Source organism: Corvus kubaryi, unplaced genomic scaffold (genome assembly GCF_017639235.1).
Source record: "Corvus kubaryi isolate FWS band 111438036 unplaced genomic scaffold, C.kubaryi_AGA036_p1.0 72, whole genome shotgun sequence".
Lineage (NCBI taxonomy): Eukaryota > Metazoa > Chordata > Aves > Passeriformes > Corvidae > Corvus > Corvus kubaryi.
Window position 1 is genome coordinate 5097970 of NW_024582060.1, and position 26076 is coordinate 5124045.

The 26076-nt window shown below is 39.5% G+C and overlaps 1 protein-coding gene across 2 annotated transcripts in view; it reads left to right on the top strand.

The window, feature by feature from the left end:
• Nucleotides 1-20650, top strand: part of BCAT1 (branched chain amino acid transaminase 1) — a 57323-nt gene extending 36673 nt beyond the window's left edge. For both annotated transcript variants that reach the window (XM_042050180.1, XM_042050179.1), the window contains 6 exons: nt 1824-1987; nt 3305-3447; nt 9263-9348; nt 11040-11180; nt 12326-12400; nt 16300-20650. In XM_042050180.1, the coding sequence (XP_041906114.1) occupies nt 1824-1987; nt 3305-3447; nt 9263-9348; nt 11040-11180; nt 12326-12400; nt 16300-16341 (651 nt within the window). In that variant the 3' untranslated portion in view covers nt 16342-20650. The remainder of the gene's footprint in view (nt 1-1823; nt 1988-3304; nt 3448-9262; nt 9349-11039; nt 11181-12325; nt 12401-16299) is intronic.
• Nucleotides 20651-26076: the final 5426 nt, after the last annotated feature.

A 26076-nucleotide genomic window follows, 5' to 3' on the forward strand; every position in this document is an offset into this window, starting at 1 on the left:
GTGGGCAACATTATTTTTTTCCTTTCTTTAACTCTTGTTTATTTAGGTGCGAGGCAAAATCCTCCATCCATAAAGGGAAATACTCAGCAGTCCGTAGGTGACAGGATTAAGTTCGGGGCAGATCGGTTTTTTGGTTTTATTTTGGAGTCCCTCGGCTATAGCGCCACGGCACAAATTTAACCTTGCCCACACCGCCACTTAGTGGCCACACTGGTTCAGAGCACGGAAAGTAAACCGGGTAACTACTCGCAGTGGGAATGGGACAACAACGCATGTCAGTTTTGGTCTTGTGCTGAAAGGATAGTTAAATGTGACATGGTTATATTAAAATCCTAATAATTCGGAGGGAACGTGATGGAACAGAAATTGCTGTGTACATTTTGTGATTTCAAGTCATATCTGAACTTAGTGAGGAGTTTTTGGAAGATTTTACCCTGTAAATTAAGATGTCTCAGAAGAGACGCTTTCAACAGAACTAGGGACTAGTTCCTGTGTCAATTTATTCTTGAAGCTGACCTTCTAAGAGGCTCCTTAGCAAATAGGTATTAATGTCTCCTCTCTGAGTTTCATGTGTGAGTCAATTCTATAGTATTGATAAAGGGAGTTAGAAAGAGAGAGTTTATTTTATTAAATCCTTCAGGATTCTGTTTTTCAGCAGTAGCAAGAGAGAAACTTATAATGGTAGAGCATAGGGCAAGAAGCTAAAGAATGTGGGTTCCAAACTAGGTAAGCTAAACTTCTGCAGAATCCATATCTGTAAGTATTTACCATACATGAACATTTTACATTTCACATAAGTTCTAGGACTCCATTAATTTAATACTTTTAAACTAGTTGCAGATTTTCAGATTAAAAAATCTCCACTGAGTAACTATAAAGTACTGGTATTAAAAACTGGGGGGTTTACCCCTGGTTTTGTTCTTGGAAATTCCTCTGCTTTAAGCTTTGTTTCAGGATAGCCAACACTGTAGCCTTTCCACTGTGTCACATGTTGTTTCCAGATTGCTGTCCTACTAAGCTTTTATGAATCACCACAATTAGAAACCCAGGCAGCACAATCTTTTGAATGATCATGTCAGCAAAAATATGAAGATCTCAGTTAATCCTGTTAGAAGTCTTTCTGAAGCAGTAAGGTAGACAGAAATCAAAAGAACCCTTTCAGCACCTGGGGGACTTCGGCCAACACCAGACTTTCAAGTATTGATGGTGATGACTTGGAGTGTGAGAAGCCATCTCTCAGAGAGGAGGGGGAGGAGAAACTGTTACATTCTTGGTTATTTCCTATGCAGTTGAACTATAGTGAACTATTTTTAGCAGGCAGATAATTTTAGCTATCACACAGGCATTCGGAGAGCCAGCACTCAACTCTAGCAATGTCAGTTCTAAGTAGCACTGGCCAGTTCTTCTCACTAATGCAGCTGACAGTGGTTTCTCCGCTGTTGTTATTGCTAGGAGTGGTCTTGACACTCCTTCCCCTGGAAGGCTTTGTGGGCTTCTGGTATGATTATATAGCACTTTGTTAAGCTAATCTTTGAATTCTCAAAAGCTTGAAACTATTTGAGAACACTAGAATAATACATAGATAAATGGAATGGCTGTAAGTGGATGGTGACAGTATATAAAATCAGGGTTGTTATGTTGTTTCGATAGGGGGGACATTATAGAAATATTTTTTTCTTCATTGCAGCACTTTACACTGTCCTGGTAAAAGCACTCTCATGCTGCAGTTCTGCTGAAAGCAGTGTTTCAAAAGCTGATGGTGCAGCACCTGATGTTTGAAGGATACCAGTAACTTTTGATTTGTTTACATTCCTTATTTTTAGCCTTCCCTTGGAGTGAAGAAGCCGACTAAAGCCCTACTGTATGTCATACTGAGCCCTGTGGGCCCTTACTTTGCAAGTGGAAGCTTTAATCCAATATCCTTATGGGCAGATCCAAAATACGTAAGAGCGTGGAAAGGGGGAACGGGAGACTGCAAAGTGGGAGGGTAAGAAAATATTATCCTGCATTTTCTACATAGCTCACAAAGCAGATTTGGGTTTTAGTGAGGTATCTAATCCAGCAGAAATAGAGATATTAAATGCAGTAGTTAAACAAACAACATACTACAACGAAGAGTTCAAAATTGTACTTTGCAAATACTCAGTTGCATATTTTTGTTTGAATATTACAGTCAATTGATTTTTTTGCGGCATCTCAAGCTGAGGAACTGCATCTGGAAGGTGCCCATATAATACTTTGGCTCTTGCCCTTGCAGCAGATGACACTGAAGTTACCACTTTGTGCTGCATCATCAGTATAGCAGCCTGCTGCCAGTAGAGCAGGGAGCAGCTCTGGCTGCTGACCTCCTTCCTTGAATTGTCCTACCCAGGAGTTTCTTTGCTAGGCAGGAAGTCAGTAGCTGTTAAGTGCTGCTCAGCTGAGCTGGTAGAATAATCAGAGGGCAGGAAAATAACTTTAATTCATTCAAGCTGATGTTCTGAACCTTTGCTCTTTGTTTATGAGATTTTGCTTACTTTTAGAAATATATTGTTTCCTGTGCATCCTTCATACATCAGCTGTGAAAAAAAGGAGTAGTCATTACTGACTTGATTTGTGCCCAGAGGGGAGAACTTGACTTCAGTGTGGTCAGCATTTTGGAGCTGCTGACTTTTCGTCTTGAAGGTTGTTGACCATCAGAAGCAAAAAGGGGTATTTTCCCCCTCAAAGCAGCAAGGATTATTCAGTCGGGTTCACTCTGTAGGCAGCATTTTAGAAAAACATTTGCTCCTAAAGGATATGGAATTCATTGAGACACAGTTGCATTTCCTGAAGATGCTTGTTCTGTGACTATCTTTTACTAGAAAAAAAAATAACTCACCTCTGGTGATATTTGTGCTCCAAGAGTTTCACCTAACGTATATTACCCATCTGACATGAGGTAGATGATTAAAAAAACCCAAAAAAACCCTAAAAGCTGGAGGGCAATTGTTGCTCTCTCTCCAGGATGCCAACTGCTAAATAAAGAGAAGTGCTTTCTGAGGATTTTTAGTTGCAATAATTAGAATGTCCAGAATATGGGACAAGAGATATGTTTAAGACAATTTGGATGGATATGCTAGAGTTGTTGGTGCTGTTCAGCCCTTCAAAGTTTTTGGGTTGTAGGTACAAACGATCTAGTAAAATACTAGTGGGATACTTACAATGAAAATATCCCAGGGACAAGCAGAGCACTTGCTCATAAGGTAGATGTGTACAAGATCTTGTTTAAATTGAGAAGATGCCCAACCAGCTACTCATAACTCTTTGGGTTTTTTTTCTGAAGGAATTATGGTTCTGCTCTTTATGCCCAGCAAGAAGCCCTGGAGTTTGGCTGCCAGCAGGTTTTGTGGCTCTATGGAGAAGATCACCAAATAACTGAAGTTGGAACAATGAATCTGTTTCTCTACTGGATAAATGAAGATGGAGGTATGGTAACATAAAGCATGAAAACTTTAACAGAGTAGACATTTGGGACCGTAATCCACAACATGATTATTAGAATACAGATCATAATCTTTTTAATGAAGATGATTCAACAAAGAAAATGCCTGTTCTCTTCTGAAAATTACTAGGTGGCTGTTAGTTGTGAGAGAGGAGATTCTGGAGCAGCTGTGAGTGCTGCCTGCTGATAACAGACTAAACTGCTGGGCTAGTCCACATGCTCAGAACAGCAGAGTTTAGCCATGCACAAGGTCACATATCAGCTTTGGTGTCAGCAGGATGTTTGATCTCCAAGGAGGTGTTGGCTTGGAAGCAGTGCAACTTATGGCTGAGCAACTCTTCAGAGTCTGTAGCTTTGAGTATGAGTGGCTCCCATCATCACGTGGTGACAAGTCAAATATTCCTGAACCTATCCAAAAGTGTTTCAGCATCCAATTGATGAAGAACTCTTTTTTCTTTGAAGAATTCAAAGTTCTGTCCAGTGGTGGCAGGGAGAGAGATACATGTCAGTCAGTGTCCTGTATCACTAATGCTCAAAAGATGCTTTCAAGACATATCATCATTCTTGAACCTGTTTTTACCTCTTTCTACCCACAGTCATCTCTGAGCAAAGTACATGCTGATTAGAAAATTGTCTAGTTAATGAGCAGCCAACTATTTAGGCATCTCAAAACCACCCATTGGGGATGCAGGTATTCAGTGCTTGAAATCTGATAGCTGCAATAACTGGTTATGGGTGATAGCTGCGCTGATTCAGAAGACTACAGGCAAGTGAATAAAAGGATACCTCATGACTTCCATGAATGTTGGCTCTCCATGAAAATGAAGTTACTGCATTTTTACATAGCAGCAGATGCAGGGGGTCAGACTGATTTCATTGTAGTGCCAGGGGTACCTTTGAAAACTGTCAGCTTTCTGACAGCGCTCAGCTGCAAAAAACAGGCAACTTTTTGTGGGGATAGCAGTGTGCTGTGGATAATGTAGTGTGATCAGGATCCAGCTACCTGACTCCCATCTCCAGTTTCGGTGCTTGTTCTTCTGCAAAATCTTTACCACTTTTGTAAGAAGAGGAATAATACTCCCTCAGTGATGAATGAGTCTGCAAAGCTTTATGAATGAAGTGATAAATATTAGATATTTTCTTGTTGTTACAGCAGCAGTCTATTTGTCACTGTAGATAGATGGCCAAATTTATGCCTTGTGGAACTTCGCTGGAAAAACATGAAAATAGATTTTGGCTTGTTCTTCCCAGGGAAAGGACACTGAAGCAGGGACATAATTAGAATTCAATGTTCTCATTGTACTTAAACCAGGAATATGCTGGAATTATCCAGCTGCAGCACCGTAGTGTTCCAAAGATCTGCCAGTCACTGTGTTACCAGTGCACTGCTGAATAGTGCTATTGTGAGGTGGCTGTAGCAAACAACTTGTAATTCCTGCCACCCAAGCAGGCTGTGTGCTGGCAAACCTGTCATTTCACAGGACACGGGCATTATCCTCATGGAGCACTTCACTGTCTCCCAGGGTGTTGAGTAACTCTTAATTTATGGCATCTTTGGCTGGCAATCACACTGCACACCTGTGTCATCACATACCTGCCTGTGGCTTTGCACTGGGATTTAGAGCATGCTTGTCATTGTGTTCTGCCACTTCACAAAGGACACTCACTTAGGCTGTGGTTTGGTTTTGTTATGCAAATGCTGCAGCTGAGAGGGATCAAAAAAAGTGAGGCAGAAATTGCAGATCATCATCAAAAGAAAATGCCCTTCTTTGTGTGTTCTGAGGTCACTGCCGAGCTGTCTGAACTTCTCTGCTTGGTTTATAACCAGAGGCTCATCCCAGTAAAGCCTGGACTGGAGGACAGCCAGGCTTCCAGTGGGAGTAGGCTTTCCTTGCAGCCTTTGCTGTATATTTTCAGTTACAGCATTGTGACTAAAGGTGACATGTTGTCCTGGATGGCGGGAGGAGGCTGAAAAAATATTTTGTTTGTAACATCAAGGAGGGAGTAGGGAAAAAAACTGCTCAATTTTTGGTGAAATAGCGTGACTTGCTCTGTACTGTTCTTGTATTCTCACTGCTGCTCTGAGGCTTATAATATGACCAAAACTGGATCCCCGCTGTTGCATAAATACAGGAATGTGATACTTCATTCATCAAATCATATTTACAGTTTATGTTCACTAAGTGAAAAATTTAGTCGCCCTACAGCCCCTTCCACCTGCCTCTTCAGAGCATGTAACTATCCCCAGAAGCTCTTGACGTTGAGACTCGCTTCCTGTCACAATGTCTGTTCTTCTGCCTAGAATATAGGCTTGGCTTTATGGAAAACTTTACAATTTAAATATATGTCCAATCTGAAGGTTGCTAACTGTGAAATCTGTGTGCCGTTTTGAAAAATTATGTTTCTTCAAAATGATCTGCAACCATTTGGGCTCTACTTCTATCTTTAATGTTAAGGCATTGTGAACAGTGTTCAGCCATTATTTAATATTTTTGTGCTGCTATTAAAATGGTGATTAATAGTACCCACTTCAAAATTTCATAAATTAGAAAGTAAATCTGTTAAAAGATTCTCTGGAACAATCTGGTAAAATTTAAGGCAAGTTTGCTTAGTATTCTCTAGTTGGAACATTAGTTGTGCAACAGAATTGTCTTGTACAATTACAGTACTAACAAGATCAGGATTGTAGCTTCTGTTCTAACAGAGAGCCCCAGCAATAGCATGGAGGGGGGAGCAGCAAATGAACGAGGTGGCAGACAAAGCAAAGGATGGAAAAGTAATTGAGGAAAGCAAATTAACAGACAGATGCCAAGATAGTGATTGCATGAGGGAAAAGTTGGAGAAAAGCCTGAGGGAAGTAACAAGAAAGACCCAGAACAAAGTGGTAAAAGTTAGCTGTTAATATTAGTGAAACAGGGTTTTCTGCATTCTCCTTGATCCTGAAGTTCACTTGGAATTTGTTATCACTTTGGTAAAATACATATTTAGGTGGATTTCTCAGCATTGTTACAGCGTGACTAGTACTGAAGGCATCCCATGATTGTAATCTTACCTGCTCAGTGTTCCTAAGTACAGGTGTGTAACAGGTGACGCTGTGTAATATGGAAGACCTCATTTTAAAAACCCCTTTAAACACTCTGATGGAATTCTATTGTTAGAGCAAGCCTATACCAGGTTTAACAGGGCACTGGGCAGACAGTACTACTACTATAACAATAGCAGGAGTCAACTGAAGAGCAACCCTGACACTTCCCTTCAAATGCTTTTCTCCCCCTTTTTGCAACTATACATTTTAAGGCTTCTATCCCATCAAAACAATTCAGAAGGCAAATGGAGACTGTGAGCTCACAGTCTGTTTTTTGGGAGATGGACAAACTGATGTCATATGGAGCTTGGTTTGGCATCAGTTCACAGAGAGGATGAGCTTTTGGCATGCCATGTTGGATAGTGCTACCATCTCTGCCGGATACCAGGGGAGCAGATGTTCCCTGGGTGGCCCCAGGCTGGTAGGCATCATATGTATACTTGACAGAATTCTACAGAGCAGCCTGTTTGGAACAATTTGAGACTTTCATGTCCTGTCTGCTTAGTGCTGTTTGGCGGCTGGTTTGGCCTGGCACCTTTTCAAACTAGCTCAAATCAGTTAATATATGTTATTGAGCTTAAGCAGGTCCTGGACAAGATCTGTGGCAACATCACCAAGCAGAGAAGTGTAATCACAAACTTTGGTATCAAAGTCCACAGTATTTGAAGTTTTCTGTTAAAGAAAGGAGTGTATTAGATTGTGACTGGGTCATAAATGCAGAATGTCAGGTTTTCAGTGTTTAGAATCAGGTGAGCCCCGTGGCTCATGGAAAGTTTTAAAGTCCTCACCTTGTGATAGTTGTGCCAGAATTAGGACCAGACATGCATCACAAGTAGGAATGATGCTAGACAGACTCCAAAAAGGGAATGCTGTTATTCCTGACTGTATGAGAAAGAAGAGATGGCTGCTGTATTTAGAAGTCTGGGATAGGTTGGGGAATGACACTGTGAGCTAGTCAAACCAGAGCAGAACATACAGCCTGTTCTGGGGCACCTTTTTTATACATTTTGGCATGGCAGTTTATACCTAATACTTATGTGTGTAAAGTTCCTCATAAAAGGAGCATGGAAGCACTGGTAGGAAAGTCCAAATTAATAAATTGAGGGGTGGCTGCATTAGAAAGTACCAGGTATTTCCTGAGAGAATGGATAGTGAGTAGCAGATTCAGTGAATTTATCCTCCACTTCCCCTATCCTATCCCAGCTCCCAGTACCCCCTCTTGCAGAGTGGGGGAGCCCAGGATTTAATCAGTCTGAAGCTGGCAGGCAGTGTTTATGCACAGAAATATCTTGTTGAGTGTTGAAAACAGAATTGAGCAGCTGAGCTCAACCTGCTCTCACAGACCAAGGACAAATACCATGTTTCTCTCTTCCACCCAGCTGCAAATATTCACAGGACCTATAGAAATTAATTTTAAAGAGAGGTTCTCCTTTGAGAAAGGTTCAGTTGAGCCTAGATTCAGTGATCCTTTTGCAACCAGGGAGAAAGGGCACACAAGATATGTATCTTCATGTTTTTATTGGGGTTTTTATGTGACCTAGGTAAAAAATATGCAAAACTCTTAATGGTTTGTGGATTATTGAGCAGGGATAGTATGCTTATAATGTCAAAGAAGAAAAAGGATTATAAATAGGGAAAGAAAATGGTTAGGGAAGAGTATGAAGAGTATTACTGAAAGACTCTGGATGTCTTGACTTAGTGCAAATTTGTGACTGTCTTAAAGGCTCTGTCCAAAAAGAGTAAAAGGTCAGTCTTCTCTGATAATAGAAACGAGTGAGTACACTATGTGATGGTTTAAAATGAAAAAGATTAACTCTGATTGCTGCAGAGACCAGATGGAAGAACAAAGTCTACATACAAACTTGTGTTTTAAGTCAAGTATTTACCAACTATGGATTGTTTACCAAGTGTTTGTTGTTTACCATTTATCTATAATCTCATTAGTTGTTAGATGAACTTTATCTAATGTTCTTTTTCAAAAGCAAACAAGAAACACAAGCTAACAAACAGAACTAGTTGAACAAGTTGAATTATTGTTGTTGGATTTTTCTTAGGATTGCTCTAATTGTGTGAAGAGAAAATTAGCAGGGAAAAAGGGTGTCTAGACTACAACAAAAGATCATTAAGGAAGTCTCCTTCCAAGGAGGGTTGGCAAGATTTCCACTGCTTTGCTGTTTCTGTAAATGAACTTCAAAATTTTTGGTAAATGTTTCATATTGCTGCTGTGGAATGGATATACTAAATCCCATATTCCCAAATTAAATAAAACATTTCAGGGAAAGTTATGATCTGCCCTGGGATCATCAGACATGGCTTTCCCTCTGCCTTTCTACTGTGAATTTGAAGACTGAACCATTTAATATTTTACAGTAGTTGCACAGTGCAGTTATGCAGTTATACCTACAATGTATTGAGGAGTAAAACCACCTACAAGGCATTAGGCAAGTATATATTAATGTATTAAATATGTTTCTTCCCCACCCATGGAAGTGTACTCAAATAGTTTCAGACACTCAACAACAACTTACTTGAACTGAGTATCTGTTTGTGTTCTTGATGAACTCTGGTAAATATGTCTCATCTTACTGGATAGGGAATGTTTTTGATGCCACACAATCATGGAATATCCTGAGTTGGAAGGGACCCACATGTTTGGTGTATAATTAGTAAACTTTAGTTTGTTTTTCAACCAGTGCTTCTCTTTTGTTTGGCAGAAAATGAACTGGCAACGCCACCTTTAGATGGCATCATCCTTCCAGGAGTGACAAGGCAAAGCATTTTGGATCTGGCACGCAACTGGGTGAGTGTTTTGGCAGTAATGGCTTCAATTATCATGTTATAACATCAGCAGAAGTAAACATTTCTGGTGCTCAGTATCTTAAAGTTCAACTGATCTGGTTGAATCATAGGATCATAGAACAGTCTGGCTTCCTAGAATTGTACAATGGCCTGGGTTGTAAGGGAGCTTAAAGATCATCTTGTTCCAACCCCCCTGCCATGGACAAGGACACCTTCCACTATCCCAGCCTGCTGAGAGCCCCATCCAACCTGACATTGGAAAGGACCTTTAAAGGCCATCTATTCCAACCTCCCTGCAATGAGTAGGGGCATCTTCAACTAGTCAAATTGCCCAGAGTTGAGCTCTGAGTTGCTCTGAGTTCAATTGTCAGAAACTCTGCTTTCAGGTTACCTCTGGATGGCACCTCTTCCCTTCAGCATGTCAGCCGCACCGCACAGCTTGGTGTTGCTGACAAAACTTGCTGAGCATGGATTCAATCCCTTTAATCTAATGGGAACTAAGGGCATGCTAATTCAGGGATTCTCAGGAACATCATCAGAATTCCCACACCTGTCACACAGAACAATACCAAGCTTGTTAAAGTAGCTCCGTGTAGTATTTAACATGAAAATTGTAATTAAATCCACTGGTACCAGCAACTCAAAGCAAGGAAACAAAGAATTACCATGCATGACCATAGCTATACTTCAGTCATCAGCACATTATTTCTGCATTTAGTTCTCATGCTTCCAACCTTGTTTCTTCTAACTAGCATGCAGCCTACCCAGCCACAGTTTTGAAGTCATCTGTCTGTTTCCCATTCCTGTTCTGTAGTGTAGCAATCCAAGAACTTATTGAACACTTGGGACTAGGTCACATCTTGAAATGCAGCAAACTCTTCCTTACTGTATTCAAAGGTGTTATTGCAGCCTGGGTAAGGATGCTACACAGCCAAAGGCTCATCAAGCCCAGTATCCTGTCTGCTGGATTTGGCTGGGCTAATGCTTAGAGCGGGATAACAGGAGTAGCACATACATGAAATGAAAATTTCAAAGTCTGATGTTTATTTTTTTTCTTGAAACACATCCCTTCAATTGATTCCTATGCATTCTTCACTCTTGTAGATGGTAAAACTCTTCCAGTGTTAGACTGTCCAGTGCAAATGGCTTTACTCATACCTGTGGCACAATTAATTTTTGTGTGTGACAGCTGCATGCAGACTACACTGGAAAATTTCACTAGCGATTAAAAATATATATCACATAGTTGGCCTGGCAGGTGAAATTAATCAACAGAATGTATCTTGCTTAGGAGAATTCTGAGACTGGGATGCAAAGGCTCTCGTGATACAATTGAGCAATTTTTGAACAAACTCGAATGCGCTAGAGACCATGAGTAGAGAGATCCAGTGTCCCATAACAATTCTTCTATGTTATTCCCTAATGTGATAATGATATTCTGCACCAAAACAGAGGCAAGTGCCACTTAATCGTCAGCATTCTATCTGGCAAACCACTGGCTTCTTTGGAGGGTGTCCTTTGATGAAAATCTAGCTTGTGCGATACTGGGATGTGTGAAAAGATCGCAAGATCAGAGTCAAGACTTATTGTCACTAGGCTAAAAGTTTTATTGGAAGTGTTTCAATCTAGAAAACAAAAATATGAATGGTTTTAAACTCTTTACAATTCTTATGGTTTCTTCTTCTTGTGCAGGGAGAATTCAAAGTGTCTGAGCGATACATCACCATGAGTGACCTGACAACTGCTTTGGAAGAGAACAGAGTAAAGGAGATGTTTGGTGCTGGAACAGCTTGTGTTGTATGTCCCATCTCTAAAATTTTATATAAGGGCAAGGTAAGGACATGTCTCTTTTTTTTTTTTTACCCCTTTCCTTCTTTCTTCTGAATTTTATCACAATTAATTGCAGCTGAAGCCAAAACCAGGGGAGATAGAAAAGATGCACTGCCTGGAGATGAACACTGTCAGTATGTTGTTTCCCAAGTGAGGCTGTCAGAAGGGAACTTTTCCTCTTGTCTTCTGGTGTTTTTTTAAAAGCTGAAAATACAAAATCTCAAGTTCTGGGAAAGTGTAAGAAAAAGCCAGTTCCCAGCCTGTTTGCAAATGTAGAAAAATACATTATTCTGCATTTCTTTTATTCACTATTTTTTGCTAAGGTACCTGGGAAGGGTGAGGAGAGAAAAGACTTCCACAGGGAACCAAATTTCTGAGCCACTGTAGTCCTTCCTTCTCAAGTTCCTCTCTTCTTCACCCCTCATTGCAGGGATCCCAGCTCTGATGGAAGAGCTGTTTCAAGACAGTGCACAGCTGCTTTCACCTACTATTCTCCATATGGGAGATTTCTCCTGCACAGGTGGAATTCCGCAGGCATTCAGACTGTTAAGCTGACTTGATGCTATTTAGTCAGCACAAAGTTAGTTCAGTGGACTTGGGATAGTGCAGCTGCATAAAGCATTGTGCTTTGTCCTTTAAACATAAGTACAATAAATGTCTGTTAAGTGATACTTCCTGAATGAATAAAATAGAATAAATGTATTGATATTACCTGATGCTAAGATAATGAGACATCGAGGTGCTGAATGATAAGTACTGTCAATATGTGTTGTATTTCTACACAATATACTTTGAAATGAAATACTGTATGTAATATTACTACTCTTGCCTGCACAATATTCCCTCCATTTCGGACAGATCTCTTGGAAGGCTTAGATTTGCCTTTATTGAACAACAGCATAGCAATTTAACTCTCTAACTTTTCACTGGCTCAGCAATGCCCTCCTGTTTAAAAAGAGCCAACCAAACAAAAACCCAACAAAAATCCCAAAACCAACCATCCTTGCCTACTCATAAGGAGGGCTAGCCAGTATGATAAATATTTATTAAAATTTTTGGCAACCGTAAGGTATTCGTATATATGTAAAGCTATTATTACATGTTATTCTCTTTCTCTCCCCTTCTCCCTCTCCTTTATTCCATGCCAGCACTTGCACATTCCAACGATGGAGAATGGGCCTGAGTTAACAACCCGTTTCCTGAATAAGCTAAGTGATATCCAGGTAAGGTGTTTCCTCTTCTATAATGAGATAAAATAATAAAAGGTGAACATTTTAAAGCTTTGGAAAATAATCTTTTTGGTAGTGATGCTATAGGTGACATTATATAATAATATAGATTCTTTTGTCTGCTGTGATTATTCTGCCAATTTTCTTTCCTTGAGAAAGTATGATAGCAATGAAGTATAGTATAACTTTTCCCTGTTCATCTTGGAAGCTGCATAAGAGCTGCAAGATACTGCTGTTATCAGTGAAATCTAATGCTGTTGTTAGAGGTTGCTTTTTAAGGGAAAAAGACAGGATTATGAAGCATCTTAACCACAATCACAAGTGAGTACAGGTTAATCAATAAAGAGATGGGTGAGGAATAAACACTCACTGGGCACAGCCAGCTGATCACCATTTCCATTTCTCATTATCTTTCCAATCAAATAGTCACTTCTCCTTCTTAAAACAGTTCCGTCATCTGACATTTGCTAAATATCAATGTCTGTTTGGAATCTGTGCTTTATCTCCGTGTCTGGGCATAGGAACCAATACCATTTCAGGTAAAGTCAATGAGCAGCAGGTGATGGCCCTTCTTATTTAAGTTGCCTGGGTTTTTTTCCTTATTTAGTGTAGTTTATGGTGTGGGGGATTTGGGGATAGGAGAAGGTCTTGGCCCTTCAAGGGCCTTACGAAGCCCCTTTATTTAAGATCTGATAGCAGTTGCTTGGCAGTATTGTCAGGATTTCTTCAAATTGATTCTGATGGTTTCCATTCTACATTTTTGGCTCAAAGTGTTCTTAGATTTGCTACTAAAATTTTAAACTTCCTGCTGGTAATCCTGTGATCTGTGTCTTTCTCCCTTAAGATAGTGAGCAGTGTAAGACAAGTTTATCCAGTCTTTTCCCTGAGGCATCCTTCCATGCCCTCCCTGGTCACAGAATCTCAGAATGGGTCAGGCTGGAAGGGCCCACCGTGGTCATTTAGTCCCACCTCCCAGTTCCAGCAGGGCCATCCCAGAGCACATGGCACAGGATTATGCCCAAACAGTTTTGGAATACCTCCAGTAAGGGAAACTCCACAGCCTCTCTGGACGATCTGTTCCAGTGCTTGGTCACTGCACAATAAAGAAGTTCTTCCTCATGTTCAGGTGGAACTTCCTGGGCATCAGTTCCTACCTGTTGCCTCTTGAGTTATCACCGTGGTTTTCCACCACCGACCAAGGCTCAGGAGGAGGCTGAAAAAGTGTGGATTGTTACTACACAGTATCTTTCTTGGACCTTTTCACTTTACTTGCCTGTTGATATGGACCTTTTCACCTTTCAGCTGTGTACATAGTCTGAGTTCATCAGTTACATGCCAGGAGTAAATTTGTTACTCCTGGAAAAATGCTGGACCATTACGTATATGCTTACTTCTGGGTTCTCTTCCTTCTTTAAAAAAGTCAGGAGAGTTAGAACACATAATCATTGAAAACATGATTTTAAAGAGACTGATGGTTGCTTCCCTTATAAGAGTCAATCAGTGGTTGCTGGTTGTGTTTCTTCACCTTTCTACCTGTGGAGAGATGGGCTCATTTGGAAGGACCCCAGGATGTTGCACAGAAAACAATGCTGCAGCACAAAAACGGGACTATATAGTATTCTTAAAATGTCAGAGGAGAATCTTTGACCAAGATCTTCTATATTCTCTACCAGGAAAACTGGGGCAGTGTATCCATTTCATGTTGAACAATGGGAATTTGTAAAAAAATAAAAATTCTCAGTACCACTATGTCCTGCATGTGAACCTGTGTCCAAGAGATGCAAGCTCCATATCCACTGTCATTATACCCCTTCTCTTGTGCACAGTACATGCTGCTTTTATTATTTTCATATTTTATTCAGTATTATGTTTCCAAGTCTGTGTTCATGCTGTCCATTGTTCTTTTGCAAGTCTGCCATGTTCAACAGGATGTCTTTGGATGTGAACAGCTGTTCAGTGGAACCAGAGCTGGAGTGACAAATTAGAAACTCATGGGCAGAACTGATTCAATTTCTCATGCCAGTTGAGAGAGACAGTGGTGGCACTGCAATACACATTTCCCTTCCTGTCTCTGAGTAGATACTGTGATTACTGAAGGCTGATAAAGACTTCAAATTAAAGCATGTACATTATATAAATTAATGGTGTGCTTATGAATGAGTTAGTAATAGTGCACTCTTCCATAGCTGCTTGAGTTAGTAGATTTAGGGATGAGGTTCTTTCTCTGGGAATACTCACACTGAAATACCACTTAGATTTTTCTGTGGATTTACGTCCATTCTTTGAGAATAAACAAGCTTTTGCTATGCCCTTTAAAACATAGATTAAGGTGCAACTTCGAAGGGATGGATAGAAAGTCAGACACATTGCTTATGTTACATGTTATTAAATACATTTAAACACTGCAGTCAAAGCAGCAGAGAAGAGACATTTAATCAAACCCTTTTTCTTTCTCTGGGTAGGTCAGTGGAAAACAACCAGGAAAGGACAATGTATGTGTTAATTTTTACAAAGAATGACCTGGAGGTGGTTGACAGTGGAAGAGGGATGGGATTGACTAGCCTGAGGTCACAAAGCCCTTGACAGAATTAAAAAAGGAAGCCAAATCTGCTTTTATTTGCAGAAAGAAATGATCTTCATTGTGGTATTGCATCCTAATTCCCCTTTTAATTCTGGAAGCAGATGCAAACTGTAGTCAAATGGCAACTCAGACTAGTCCTTGCACCAATTTCTGTATCAGAACATTAGATGATACTACTGCCTAAAGATAGAAAAATTTACAAATAACTGCAACTGCAGAATAGGAACAGGAGAATTAGTAATGAAAAGAAAAAGTAGATGTGATGCTTGTGAAGGTCAGTTAGAGGCCTTGCCTGCTAGAGTAAAGAGTAAAACACAAGCACACTGAACACCATTCCTTTGTGGATCTAGAAGTGTGTTTCTTCTGGCTCATCCTGATTTGGAGCTGTTGTCTTTTCCCTGCTTTTAGTGATCTGTTATCTCTTTTCCTGGTGGTGCAGGACCTGTACAGAGTAACTTCCTTTTCTCCTCTGTGGAGAAATTAGGTGATCTTTTTAGCCTACATAAAGCTTCTAAAATCAGTCTTCATTTCTTGATTGAAAGTGTTTTCAAGTTCCCTGAACATAACACTATAAGGGAAAGGACTCCCTACTCCCATCTGCTGCTGTCTTTCCACCTCTGAATTATTTACCTTCTTGAGCTCTGGGTGTGTTTTGGGGTCTATCTGGAGCATTGTTTACAGGACTGGTGACAGACCTTTAGAACATGGAACCAGTCTAGCAATCAAAAGTGCTGCCTTGGGGCTGTATCCTCCCCTGGAAGGGATATGGCTGCATGCCATGTGTTGCCTTCATTTCTGCTTGTTGATCTCATTCGTTTGTATACAGAAAGACAACTTGTTTTATTTTGGATTACAATTCTCTCTAATTGTACTCTGTGGGATTTGCGATGGTTTTATTTCACATTCAATCAGAATGTCATAATAAAAAGCCACCTTGACAATAAAAAGAAATAAAATGAAATGTGTTTGTTTATTGGAGCTTGAGCAGGGGCATACTTATGAGTGAATTAGTGAGCAGGCCTCAGGGAGTAACTGCATTAAACTGGTGGAAGTGAAGCAGGACTGTTCTGTGTCATCTGTAATGAGTATCAGCATTGCCCTTTCCTAAACCACCTATTGTAATATGGATAAAGCAAGCTATCTTTAGGCTGTGCCAAATCAAAGACAGAAGCAATGGCTTAAGAAATAATGTAAACTACTCTCCAGAGCAATGGATATGAATGTTTTTGAGGATAGACCTAAGAAGTTATCATAAACATACACTGGTTCTTCTAACTTTTATTCTTAAACTCCATTTTTTGCTTTGTTTCAGTATGGAAGAGAAGACAGCGATTGGGCAGTGCTGGTGTCATGAAGGTGGCAGAGTCCATACCCTGCAGACAGACCTGACATCTGAGTAATGACAACTTCTGTAGCTGCCAGTGCGTAGCATAGTCTCAGTATCAATTTGCTCCCCAGGATGATTGTTTCCACAATCTGGCAAATATGAACACAATCATTTTGATTTCTACTGTAATCCTGTTGGTAGAAGCCTGTCTTCTTGGTAGAGGTGCTAAATGTTAGCAATAGAACTTTCCTAATAGTTTTCTTAGTGCCTCCTTATATACAGTCTGAAAACTTGTAAAATGCTCTTCAACTGCTCTTCAGTTTGGTTTGTTTACTGCCACCATCAGCAGAACATGTGTCACATGAGGGTGTTGCCTCTTAGCTGCCCACAGGGTTCTGTTGACATTATTCTGCCTTTTGCTCTGTGGTTGGGAAACAAATAGGTTTAGCCATACACTCCTTCCTTTCATACTCTGCTTGTATGGGAGATTCCCGAGTTTGCATAGCCTGGTAGATGCCCTCATACTCTGTCCAATAACTCTGGCCTTTAGCCCAAAATTCTCTGAGTCAGTCTAGCCTGCAAGATAGTCCCTGTTGGCCTACTGCCTTTTCCTCCATGGGGATGTGCAGTGGCTGCCTGGGCAGTGCATAGCTCTCTAATAGTTGAGTACATCCTTCTAGACATGATTTTAAAGGCTGGGTCAGGCCCTGCTGAGACAAAAATTCCCTTTTGGCCTAGCACAGAGCTGGGTTCTGCAGACACAGTGTTGCCTTCCAGGTGAGTGTCTAGAAAATGAGATTAGACAACTCTGGCTGTGAAAATTGAACCATTCTTCACAGCAACCAAAACTTTGGATTGAGGAATTTCTTTCATCATCCACTCACATAATTTAAGTCAGCAAAATGTTTTTCTTGTCCCTTTCACGTACTTGATGTATCCAGCCTCCACTGACACAGGTACTGTAGAAGGGCCTTCCTGTTAAGGAACAAGCAATGTTGTCAACAGAAAATGTCTAGAAGGAAAGAGATTTCATTCAAACCCTGATTTCATTCTGGTTAAGCAGATAATTCATATAATGCTGCTTTCTCACATGCAGTCTTGATGCTTTGGAAGCAAGACAGAGCGTGTAGCCCATAGCTGGGGAAGTTCGTTCTGCAAATGTTCACTAACAATCATTCTGTAATATTTATTAGCTTTCTTCTTCTGCACACAGCTTTGTTGAACAGCTTTAAGATACCTCTTGCCAAAAAGGATAACCATATTCTGTATCAATGTTCCAAAGTGCTACTTCAGTATAAAACTAGTGGAACTTTATTGACACTTTATTGGAGTCCTATAAGAAGTAAAACATTTCTTGTTCTAGTTTGCAGTAGAGATGCACCAATATTAAGGGAAAAATTTAGCACTTTAATTTTTTTAAGACCAACAGTATCTCTCCCATGCTTTATAAGTCCTTTGTAGTTACTGGCATGTGTTAACATAGTTTTAAAAGGAAAGTATAATTTCTAATGGGCCATCCATGCCTTATGCAGCTGTTAAAGAGCAGCCTTATGGCTTCCTGTTCATTTTTGGTCACATTTTGAAGATCCTCCTTAGCCATCACTTTCTTTTGCTCCCTCAGATCATGACTTTTCTTGTCTTTAACTGCAGTCCAATCTGATCTTTTAATGAAGAACAGTTGAAGGTTCTCTCTGACAATGTAACTATTGTTAAAATTGATGGATTTTTTTTTCTTTAGACTACAACTTCAAACACAAAATGTTGTTTCACTTACAGTAGCCAGTGTTGTGACCATTTGAATCTGTATCATGTGCGGTTCTTTGTTCAGTATCTTACTATGTGTTACAAGCTGCTGGTTTTTCCTTTTTTTTTCCTTTTATTTCATTAGATGGGTGGAAAAATTAACATGGGGAATATGTCAAGATGCAGCATGGGGTAGAGAGTTTTATCCAACGAGACCAGTATTGAAATTAGAGTGCCTTTAACCAGAGTGTGGCATGGAGCTGTCTAAAGATTATGTAATGAGCAACCATATGTGGCTTACTGGTACTGAACTATCTAATCTTTCCCTTAAGTTCATCTTTGATTTAGCAGCAAAAGGAAAAGTGAAAATATCTAACTTCAGATGCGTGGCAGAGTGGTTGTGCAATGCCTTACCATCTCAGCTTTGATGGAGTTGATATATGATACCGTATATCGAAAATCCCCATGAAGGCCTCAGTATACAAGCAGTAATCTATTCACTGGGCAGAATGAATAAGGACCAGTTAGAAGAATTATTTTACTGAAATGTAAACCTGAGAGTTGCATAAAACTCTTCTTAAGTTGGTTGCAAGTCATTTAACATGAAGAAACCAGGTGGTTTCATTTGTTGTGCTTTGCACTGTTTCCTGTACTGACCAGAGGGACACCTCTCTTTTTTTTTGCTGACAGAGACCTCAAAATGAGGAGAGTTGATAGTGGAATGACCCACAGAAATGAGTGGTCTTTTCTTGTAGGGAAGAATGAAAACGTGGAGTGTGTGTATGTTAATTGTTGACTTTAATATCTTGGTTAATTGCCTTACTCTGGCTACATCAACTCAAAGCTGTGCTTGTTTCCAAGTGGAATCCAGGGCAATAGGTTATAGATTTTAAACTTTGAAACCTAAGTAAGAGAGCTGACAGGTCAGTATAGTACAGGGAATTCTTCTGGTGCTGAATGCTGTCCTAGTCTGAATTCTGGCACTGCATTCTATCCTGTTAACCAAAGGAAAGAAATAATATGTGTAAATAACAATCAGTATTTGATATTGCATTCTCCTTGTTTTCGCTTGTAAAATTTAGGAGGGAACTGTGGTATTCCCTGAGCTAATAACAGATTGTAAAAGAACATCTGCACATCTTTTCTCCATGTGCCCTATTTGTTTAATTGCAACAGATTTACATAGAAAGAGTATGGTACATCATAACTAGGCAATTATCCATTCTTCATCACTTAGTTACGGTTCTGGTAATTGATCATTTAAGACATAAGATAGTCTAACATTAGGAGAATTTGAAACTGTTCAAAAAAGATCAACAAATTAATATTGTTGTGTGGTATTTGCATAATTGGCTGCAATTATTTAATGTTTAATTGGGTTGATCAAATGAGATTCAGCCTTTCACATGCTTATGTTTTACAAACACTGGTACTTTAAAATGATAATAATGAAATCTAATTTTCATATGTTCTTTCTTCTCCCCTTCATTCTTTTGATTATTATTTTCAGTATTGAGCATGTCCTTAATTTTCAGTTTGGTTAGCATGATCCATGCCTAGGAAAAAAATCCTTCAAATAACAGAATTTTCATGAAATTGGCATTTCATACAAGCTGTTCTGGTGCCAAGATTTATGGCTTCAGCAATTGGCATTACTTAAGCAGATTGTTAACTGCAGTGAGGGCAAATTCGCTGAGAATTTACAAGGACAGACCCAGGTGAGGATGCTAAGAAAGGTTCCTAGGGTAGATAATCTGTTCAGTCTCTACCAGTGCAAAGCAAACATGATTTTTCTGGGATATAGAAGAGAAGTCTGATAAGACAAAAGCAAGGTAGTGGGATCTCTCTGCCCAGCTGTTGTTTACACCTGTTCAACTCTTTCAAGCCAAAAAGCAGTTATCAGCCACTCCTCTTTGTACATGACCTCTTGTTTGAGTTTGCCTAATTCAACATAGAGATACCATAGATCCTTTCCTGTATACTTATTTTATATTATTTATCCTCAGGCATGAAAAATGGTAATTTGGAAAAATGATACTTGAAAGTCATTTGGAGTGCAAGTTATTTGAAATGTCTGCCTTCCAAGAGGTAGACAGAAAAACAGCTGAGACTGATCTCAGAGCTGCTTAATTAAAGGAGGAACCCTCTTGAATTCAATGGCCTCTCCAAAACAATCTGCATAATCCCAGCAGATTTCTGAGTGTGAACTGTCTGTTCACTGTGCCTTGCTATGGAATAGAATACAAAGATGTACAATGATGGTGGCACAGCCTGGCAGACTATGATACAATGTCTTTCTCTGCATGGGATCCACCCTACTGAGGGTAAATTTTAATGTTCTGGTGGCAAGCTGATATCCTGAGAGTGGCAGCTGTAATGATGGCTGAGCATGCCCTGAGAGAGCTGCTCCTTGTTGTCTTTCTCTCCCTTTCACACAGACTTGAACCCCTTTTTCCCCAGCCTTCTATTGTTGTCTCATATCTGAAAGTAACTATTTAAGCAAATTTGCATCCTTCTTGCTTTTAGCAGTAGTAAAAGTTAAAAAAAAAAAAAAAAAGAGTAGGTTTTTTTCATATTCCAGGTTTTGAGGGATCAGAATTGTGCTTTACCACTGGAACATGTAATCCCTGAACAGACTGCCACTGACTGGATAAGTTATCTAAACTCTGTAAGTGCAGAGTAGCAGTACTACCACTTACACCACATTTAACTCTAATCCAAACTTTTGCATAAAACCTTATTTTATTACAGATCAAATTAAACTTTCCAGAAAAAGCTTTTTAAGCAACAAGAAAGATGCCATGTAAAGTCCAGTATTTCAAGCATTACATTAGAATAGACTAACTTGATTTTGCGGAGAAAAATGTTATTTAAATGAGAAATACATTCAGGGTTTGCTGCATAAACCCATAAATGTGTAACGTACGTAGTTCAGAAATAAAAAAATTAGAATACAGAATGATCTTGACAAGAGAATTCACCTCAAACTGGGCTGTCCTATTAAAAAGTGATGCTTGAAGGAATCATGATACCTCTCAAAGGAAAGCATGGGACTATTTTAGAGGTGCACTTGGTCATGTAGCACTGAGACAGACCTCTTCATCAATCTTGACCAAAAATTTGCTGAACTGCAATGCTTACCAATTTGGAAGTGTGAAAGACCTATGTTTTACTGTATTTTTTTCTCTATGCTCAAGATTTGGAAAGATAATTCATAGGTCCTAAATCATTTAAGCTTCTTAATAAGTTATTTGTATTTTTAGCCATAAGAGCAAAAGAGAATACTGGCATTGCATTGGTGAAAAATACTGTTGTAGCAGTCCTCCTGTCCATGCCTTGCTTTGAGCATGATGCTTATTAGTAGGAATTCCAGGATATTTTCTCTGACTGTGCAAAATCTGAGTGCCATCTATAGTACACTTGGCAAATATATCCCCATCTCTGTAAACAAAACTAACCTGGCATTACCTTGAGCAAGAACAGTCAGGTATATTAGGACTTAGCAGATGAGGAACAATACTGAATTACAGTAGTAAATAGATTTGAAATAAGGTTAGTCAATAGATTTGGAATTAAGTTTTGGAATTAGTAGCTCAGATAAAGAGAAGTCTCATTAATCACTCTAGCAAGGTTAACCACAACCAAATATACTAAAAATAATGGTAGTTATATTCACCAGTAGTAACAGCATGACTCTATCTGAACATGAATTTATAGTCTTTGCTTATCTTAAAACTTAATTTATCGTGTCTGATTTTTACCACAAGCCTGGATTTTCATGCCGTGCTTTTAAAAAAGAAAAGTCTCTTGAAATTCATGTTCGTGGGAAGATCTTAAGGAGGATTTAAGACCTTGATATAGAATTTTAAGCCTTTAAAGTATCTCTGGGTAAAGTTAAGGTAGAAACAGAGAAGACAACTTTGTGGAAGTATTTGGCTAGTGTTCCAAATGGTTTACCAACACTGGCCATTTTTGGTTTTTACCAAAGAGGTAAAATGCAGGGAATAGTTGATAAAATAAGCTTATTGCTTGTTTTTCTAAGCAAGAGTTTGGGAAGTTTCTAAGAGCTGGCTCTCTTAACACTAACTGTATAGTTCTTGATTCTGTCAGGCTTAGAGCAGTCATGTCAGGGAGAGGTGGAGGAGCTCAGAAGCTTATCTCAAGCGGTACTGTCTTGCAGAAACAGATTTTTTTTCATTGTATGATCAAAATGATCAAGGTATGAACATGGAATCTTTTAAACTTTGCGCCTTTTTATAAAAATTTTGTTTTTCATTTTAGAATTCCGGTACAGTGTTGCTGAACTATTATCTTACACTATCATATTTCAGTAGCTTATAGGAAGAAAGCAAACATTCTTTATGTAATCACCTTTCTGTATGCCAAATCCCCTGTTCACTATGATTCAGTTGCCACTAGAATCGTGATAACTTCAGGTGAAATAACTGCACCCTACTTGTACTTTCAGTAAGGACTAAATGCTTGCAGCAAATGCCAGAGCAGTAAGTGAAGTCTGCTGTGTCCAGAACAGGCATGCCAGGAGCAAGAGTAAAAACACCCATCAGGTCAGTGAGGGCAGGAAGTCAGAAGAACATCATTACCATTCTTGTTCAGTCCAACTGAGAGACTACCCAGGTACACCAAAAGTCTAGCAGGATCAGAGATTGGTGTTGATATTTAAGAATGCTCTTACTCAGTTGCTTAAATACCTACATCTGAGCCTACATTTTCATAACTTGGGCCCCTGTATCTTAACTGAAACTGCAACATACTTTATATGTTGTAAAATGGTGGAGTATTTGGTCAAACAGGTAATGCTCTGTACCATCTAACAGGTGAGTGATGTATTCTCTTCCCAGAATTTGTATTAAGCCCAGTGGTTGACTAGCGCTGCAAGTAGGAGGCAAACACATCATTAACACTATTTCATAGTCAAGGATGTTCACAAAGAGTGGATCTATTCCCTTCATCTCCCGGGGAGACGGCTTAGGCTCACCTTGGCCACTGAGTGACAAAATGTAAAAGGTTCTTTGCCATAATGGAGACAAGAGTTTTATCTGAAGCTATATACAAACAGTTTCTGTCGAGGCAGAAATTGAGAAAGCCAGAAGTCCTGATCTACTTGACCTTTGAGGTGTTTAGAAGGGTGCAGTAGTAGTTACTGAAATTTTAGCACATAAGCAGTGGGAAATTAGCAACTTATAGAGAGAGAAGTAAACACCTCTGAAGGGTCTCTGTTTTCTCAAATGTTGAAAGTTAACTGGGTATTTTACAAGAATCTGAAGTATATAAAAGCAGTAAAGGACAGATGTGTGAAAAAGTACTGGATAAACTAAAGGAAACTCTACCTCATTCTTCTCTAAAGGTTTTGTAGAAGCACAATTAAGCGCTCCTAATGGCATTGTTACGTACTGACCATCTGGCATGAAAGAAGCACTATATTTGTATGTCTATAAATCCTCTAAGAGCTGTATTTTGCTGGCAGTAGAAACAGTCTATACTATTTGCAGTTTTCCTCATCAAATCTGTAATTATGCAATGTTTCTGTCTCCAATAAAGGAATTTAATTGGCACCTGTTTGTGGCGTGTTATGAAATCATCAGTGTTGAGTACAGTTAACTAAGTGTAATGATCCCATAGATGGGAGCTGCTATGAAATAAATTCTTGAAGGCTGGATTAAAAGAAAAAAAAAGCTCCTGGATGAAGTGTGGCATGTAAGAACAGCAAAGCAAGACTCAAGTGGCAGACATGCACCTACCCTGCCAAGCCTGGAGGCTGAGCCAGTTATCTCACTTACAGTAAAATGCTGGACAAATTAAGCAGCAAAAGTACCTACCTGCTAACCATGTAGTCATGAAACAGTTTTTGATGTGCCAGGACTGTGTAGCAGTGATTGAATACAGCTCCCATTCTAAGGGTTTGTGGGTGATGAAGTCAAGGGGGAGAATGCCAGAAAACAGCTTTATACTTGGAGCACTTACTTCACAGGGCATTTTTGAACAGTCATTTCTCCAAAGTATGTCAACCAGTGGGAAGCCTTTTGAAGATGGAAAGTACTGAAAGTGAGTGTCATTAAAATCTTGACATTTGCCATGTGTGGTGGCTATATTTACCAAAAAACTTCACGTATTCCCCCTTTCCAGTGCAGGGAATACTGTGATTAAAGGTAGTACTGATCCATGCTGTGGTAAAGTAAACATAAGAGTACATTTTCCACCTGGTGTGGTTCTCAGTGATTTCAGAGAAAGCTGGCATGGGTACAGGACACTTTAAAGAAGCTTTAGCTCGGTAAGTACTAAGAGTTATTAATTACTGCTAGGAGAATGAACCTAATATGTCGGAATCTGACTTTTTTCCTGTGTTTTGGCCTCTCCCCCTTTCATCCTGAGGGAATCTTTCTTAATCATAACTCTAGCTTGAGCTCCAGCTTTCAAAACTCACTTATCCCAAGTAGTAGTAAGTTGAGGACTGATCATACAAGGTGCTGATTGGGCTTCAGAGACAGACCTGTGCCTTTTAGCAAAGTTTCAAAAGACTTTTTGTTTCTCCTCCCCTTTGAAACATCGCAGTAGCTGGCAATAGCTTTGTCTGATAAAGCACTTGCAGTAACACCACCAGCACTGTGTTGTTGGGGCTGTAGAGTACCAATTCTGAGGACTTTGATCCAGGGTACAAACTCTTGTGAAGTTGATGTGACCAAAAAAAACCCCAAACCCACTGTTTTAAAATAATACAGTGAGAGGGCAGAGCAGAAAGCAAATAACCTGCACTGTGTTCATATAAAGAAGGCATGAAAACAAATTTGGGGATTCCAGTATAGGCAGTCAGAATTAGAAGTGCCGGCTTTGAGAGCATATCAACAAAAGTGTTGAATTTAAGCTGTTCTTCTCCCTTTAATTTTGCTAAGGGTTCTCATATTGTGGCATCACAGTGGTGATTTTAACAGCTGCTAATGAATTACCCTGTTGGCCAAGAAGAGCAAAATTTTCTGTAGTAGCACCTTTGTTGTTCTGGATGCTTCTCCAATAATGAACTTGTAAAAGAAAATACAAGAACATGGAAGGTGTGTCTACTACTCTATTTCCCAAGGGGGTGATTTTTAATGGCAGGTAAGAGAATGTTTGTCGTGCTTCACCTGCAGTTGATACTATATTGTATCTGTACAAATTAGGGATTTTGAATTCTGAGCATTCAAGGAAACTGTTCTTCTGAAATTATTTCAGAATAACCTCTGTTTATTAATACTTGTCCTTTTGCACATGACATAATTCTTTCAGAATGTTCAACTTTGGTTTATTCAAGCTCTTAGTGGTATTTAGACAATTATCCTTAACTTTGATGGTGCTGTAAGTTAACTCTTTTTTTAGCATGGTGTAAAGAAAACTCATACACAGAGAAAGTATCCTAACCAAACTGAGTATTTGTGAGATAAATAGTTAAATACCTAACTGAAGCAGAAACACACAGAACAAAATATTTCAAATGGGTGAGTTCTAACCACAGACTGTAAAGTGCACCAAAACTTTAAATTTTGACACAACATAAGTAATATAGTATTTTAAGTTGTCTTAACAGTTACTTCTGTAAGGCACATGTGCATATTCACAGCCTACAAGACATAGCCTTTCAAAGAAAAAGCTGATTAATTCGGTACTGATTTGCTAGGTGGGAAATCTGAAGGGGCATTCTGCAAATGCTCAGGAGCAGACCAGCCATCCTCAGTACACAGCAAGTATACAGGGAACCTTCAGGGTCTGCCCAAAGGCAGATGCAGGCAAAGCTCTGGTCTAAATGGGGCCTGTGCAGGTGCAGCTAAGGCATGATCTGGAATTGTGTGCTTTGCAGGATTGTTATGTGTGAGGGAGTTGATTTTATATCTGTCCTATATAGATACACAAATTAAATATGGGCTGGGAGGCTGCCACTACCAGAAACACCATCCCCTGTAAAACAGCCAGGGCACTTCTGACCTTATTTTGACAGGGATGAAATTAATCTAATGTACCACACCACAGCCT